General features: G+C 38.0%; 1 protein-coding gene across 1 annotated transcript; it reads right to left on the bottom strand.

The window, feature by feature from the left end:
• Window positions 1–1,501: 1,501 nt before the first annotated feature.
• Window positions 1,502–3,852, bottom strand: LOC112499832 (protein FAR1-RELATED SEQUENCE 5-like). The gene is made up of 4 exons (XM_025103109.1): window positions 3,176–3,852; window positions 2,836–3,094; window positions 2,182–2,751; window positions 1,502–2,089 (listed from the first exon to the last, which is right to left on the bottom strand). The coding sequence occupies exons 1-4, from the start codon at window positions 3,850–3,852 to the stop codon at window positions 1,502–1,504; spliced, it is 2,094 nt and encodes a 697-aa protein (XP_024958877.1).
• Window positions 3,853–4,172: the final 320 nt, after the last annotated feature.

Genomic DNA, 4,172 nt, shown 5'->3' with positions numbered 1-4,172 from the left:
GATGATAATGCACCTACTAAAAGAGGGGCACGGGGCGTGGAAAGTGTACGCTGAAATGGATCAGGACCATATCAAGACACGKTGGCAATTCCGAGAGAATACCGTAGACGCTGGTGTTATGTTAATGCGGCACATGGAGACATTCTTTGGAGGAGACGTAATGAAATGGGAATGTGGGTTGTATAAAGAGGGTACGAAGCAAAAGAGACAGTTGAAGGATCTCAGGACCAAATATTGTTCGAAGATGCTACTAAGCGATGAGAACATTCGTAAGACATCTATCGTATCGGATGTAGAAAGGTTCATTGCGATGGAGACATCGTACGATGCTAGGAAAAATCGTGGTGCACGACTGATGAGTCGGGGGAAGAAATAGACGTTTGATTATTTTGTCTTGACACATTTATGTTAGTTGGTTTTTCGTACCAAATACCTTTTGGATATTTGTGGTAGCGTAATGTTTTCAGACATAAACGCATGTCATGTGTGTTCATACATTCTCCGTATTTGATTAACCAAAGCTTTTTTGAGGTTTATTTTTGCACTGGTTTGATATCAACAAATTTATAATGCGTTATCGTGACAATGCACCTCGCCTGACACTGTTTCACACTAATGATTGTAGTACCACATTCATTATACTGTATGTGGTGTAAAACATTAAGAACTAGAATGATGCTTAACAATTCATTAGTATGTTCAAAATATGACATTATTAGTTGAATTATTGTTGTGCATCAACAAAAACAAATGATAAACATTAGTGAACATCAATGGGAACCTGTTTAGCGTGTCTACAACTAAAAGTTGCATATCATTTGATCTAATCACACATACACACAACTTAATGGCATTGTTTTTCTTGCTGTGTAGTTTGATTGTTATTTACCAGCATGGTATTTTTGTTTAAAAAATGTGTAAATGGTATTCTCACATTAAGATTAGTACATTTTCTAGACATAAGTTTGGCAAATATGGTTAGCCATCAACAGTAAGTGGCATGGTTACTTGAACACTACATCATAACTTCAAACACACATACTAGCATAAATAAGTCAAACGAACATCATACAAATAATATATTGTCAAGCAGTATCAACTTCGGCATTTATTTTTTGTAACAAATCAAAATCTTGATAACCCAAAGACAATAGTTTTATTGACAAGACCCTCTGAATACAAGAAACGTCAACATATGAATCGTACCGAACAATACAAAAACATGACAAGATCGGATGAAGTTCAATATTGTTCACGAAACACTTACAAAATCATATATTGTCGGTAATTATGAACACCGCACTTACGGTGGTTTTATTATTTAGTCTTGGACATAACAACTAGTGACTAAAACATTTGTTAATAAGTAATAAAACGAAAAGTAGACGATGTATGTCAATCATAAGATAACATAAACCGAAATCGGCGCATGACGAAATGTAAAATTGGCAAAAACGAAGCACCACTGAAGCGATGATATTTCCAGTACCTGGACAACTGATTACTCTATCAATTCGGGGCAATTGCGTGAGTCATGTCCGGTACGTTGGCCACGTGTCGCACATTTTCGACGGATTTTCTTGCTACCGGACTGTATTTTCTCAGACACGCTTACCAACCTCTTACCAGTACCACAATCCTTGTTCCTTATTCCTGATGGTGGTAGAATGTCCACGTCATCCGGTATGGAAACACCAAGGTGATCTCTGATCGCGTCCAACTTTTGTTGGGATGGGTCTTCATACGGTACCTCTTTCTCGATATCAACCATGAAATTGTCGAGATTCTGCTCCAATCTATTCAGTATCGATTTATCATTCCGGGCGATGCTTATAATGTTGTCGACTTTGGAGTATACATCAATTATGGACTTATCCTTCTCTGCATCCACCTCACCATATCGAACCCTAGCAGATTGTATCTGGACAGGGACCAAATTTTGTTTCCATCGATGTAAAACGTATTGGTTCGGAATACTTTCAACTTCTTCGTTTATTAGAACCTTAAATGCATGACGACACAAATAACCGTTACGCGTGAATAGATTGCACTCGCATTCGACCGTGTTAGCTGGGTAGTTTCGGGAGACCTAAAATAGTTACATTAGGTTCCGAATAAACAACAACTTATACTAACCGAAGAATTTAAAAGACATTAGTATATATGTAAGGAATATACTACCAGATACGTGGTGTTGACAAACTTCATCTTGTTCTTGTGGCTTATAATGAACGTTTTGAGATCGCCCCGACATTCGACAGTCTCTATACCACAAAACCATACAGCCTTCTTTAATTCCTTTTGGATGTCAAAGAACACATTTCGACTGTATACCCTTGCTGCTTGACTTTCTAAGCGCAATGGAGTAACCAACTTTGGATATGTTGTCCTCGTTATTGTTTCATGCACCGCTTGCTTGTACCTTTGTTTCTCTATAGCAACGTCATAATTATTAAGAAACTGAACCAAATCAAACSAATATGATTCGTATATGTTAATATACGAATTCGAACTCTCGGATCTTGATGTCGTTTTCATAAGACCAGACATCGGTGTGTCCTTATAATACGCCGGAATCCATGATGCGCGTATTTCATACATTTCTGTGAACCATTGATCACCACCTAAATTGTATTGCTCGATCATCTCTTGCCACTTGGTCTCGAATTCCGATGGGCCAATATTTATGTTCCACACGAGCTTGTTAATAACCTTATTGAACAGAGGATCTTGATTTAGGGCGACACTGACCTGCAGACGTATCAATCACAATATGAACATATGAACAGTGACATTTACTTATGAAATAGAGTTTGTTTATTAAAGTGTACTTACCTTAGAAGGCACTTTCTTCATGATGTGCCACATACATAGTCGATGCTTAGCTTCCGTAAACACCAACGGGACGACTTGCTTCATCGCCGAACATTGATCCGTAATCACAAAAACTGGTTGCTTCTCATGGCATTTTAGGAAAGCTCTTAGAACCCATGTAAAGTTTTCAATTGTCTCACCACTTATTAACGCCGATCCGACGACAACCGAAGCTTTGTGATTGTCAACCGCCAAAAAGGGAACAAAAATCATCGCATGCCTATTAGGAAAAATAAAAGTTATAGAAAAATACCAACGAGTACAATACATCAAAAAATCTGATTGAACTTGAAAATCTTACTTGTTGGTGCGAAACGTCCCGTCGAACGAAATTACATCTCCAAACTCTTTGTAGTTAACTCTAGCGATCTCATCTGCCCAGAAAATGGCACCCAACTCCTGATCATTGCACTTGTACTCGAAAAAATACCCGGGAACAATATCTCGCCTATTGGATAGTTTATTGATCAACATCTTCGCATCCTTTTTCCCAACACATGCAACTGCATCTCTCTTGAAATTCTTAAAGTCGATCTCAGAACAYCGATTGTGCTCAAACCCACCATTCAATGCCGTTTGTATACGGTGAGCCCTRATCGCACCGACTTTGTAGCTYGAGCTATTCAAGACATTTTTGAAATCCGTATACTTCATCTGTCTATTTTTCCTTGAGAAACGTCGATCGTTAGTATTGAATAGCGCATGATTATGTGCCTCGACAAACTCATATATTTCGTAACCGGACTTATCCTTTTTCAAATGGATTTTTATGCATGCTAAACATCCACAACGTTTAAGGTTCGTGTTACGGTATCTCCTTTCACCAAACTGAATATCCATGGAATCAAAAAACTTTTTGTTTGGTGTTCCCTCCTTATTACATACAAACCATCTTGTTTGTATGACCCCGTTCTTGTTTGTTTTTTTGGCGTGCAGACGAACATCGAAACCAGCATTGTCCGCATATGCCCTATACATCTTTTCCGCGTCATTTATAAGAAGTGTGAGTTGATCTTTGGTTTAAGCTCGTCATCAACCTTGGGGATAAAAAACTGATTTCCTTGTGAACACTCCTCGACATCGTACTCCGGTTCATGTTCTGATATTGTAAGAATAGGAACACCTGTTGACACAATAATATCTTGTAACATCAATGATCATTGTTCACCTCTTGTTCAATGAACACACATAGGCGAACAATTGGACGATGATTATGATTATCGTAAAATTGCAGGATAACATGTTAAAATGTACACACTCTAATGTCATGAAAAAATTTGGAATGATGTAAATGCATG

Source organism: Cynara cardunculus (genome assembly GCF_001531365.2).
Source record: "Cynara cardunculus var. scolymus isolate 2C chromosome LG 17, CcrdV1, whole genome shotgun sequence".
Lineage (NCBI taxonomy): Eukaryota > Viridiplantae > Streptophyta > Magnoliopsida > Asterales > Asteraceae > Cynara > Cynara cardunculus.
The sequence above is the reverse complement of the archived record's forward strand: the minus strand, read 5'-3'. Positions and strand labels throughout refer to the sequence as shown.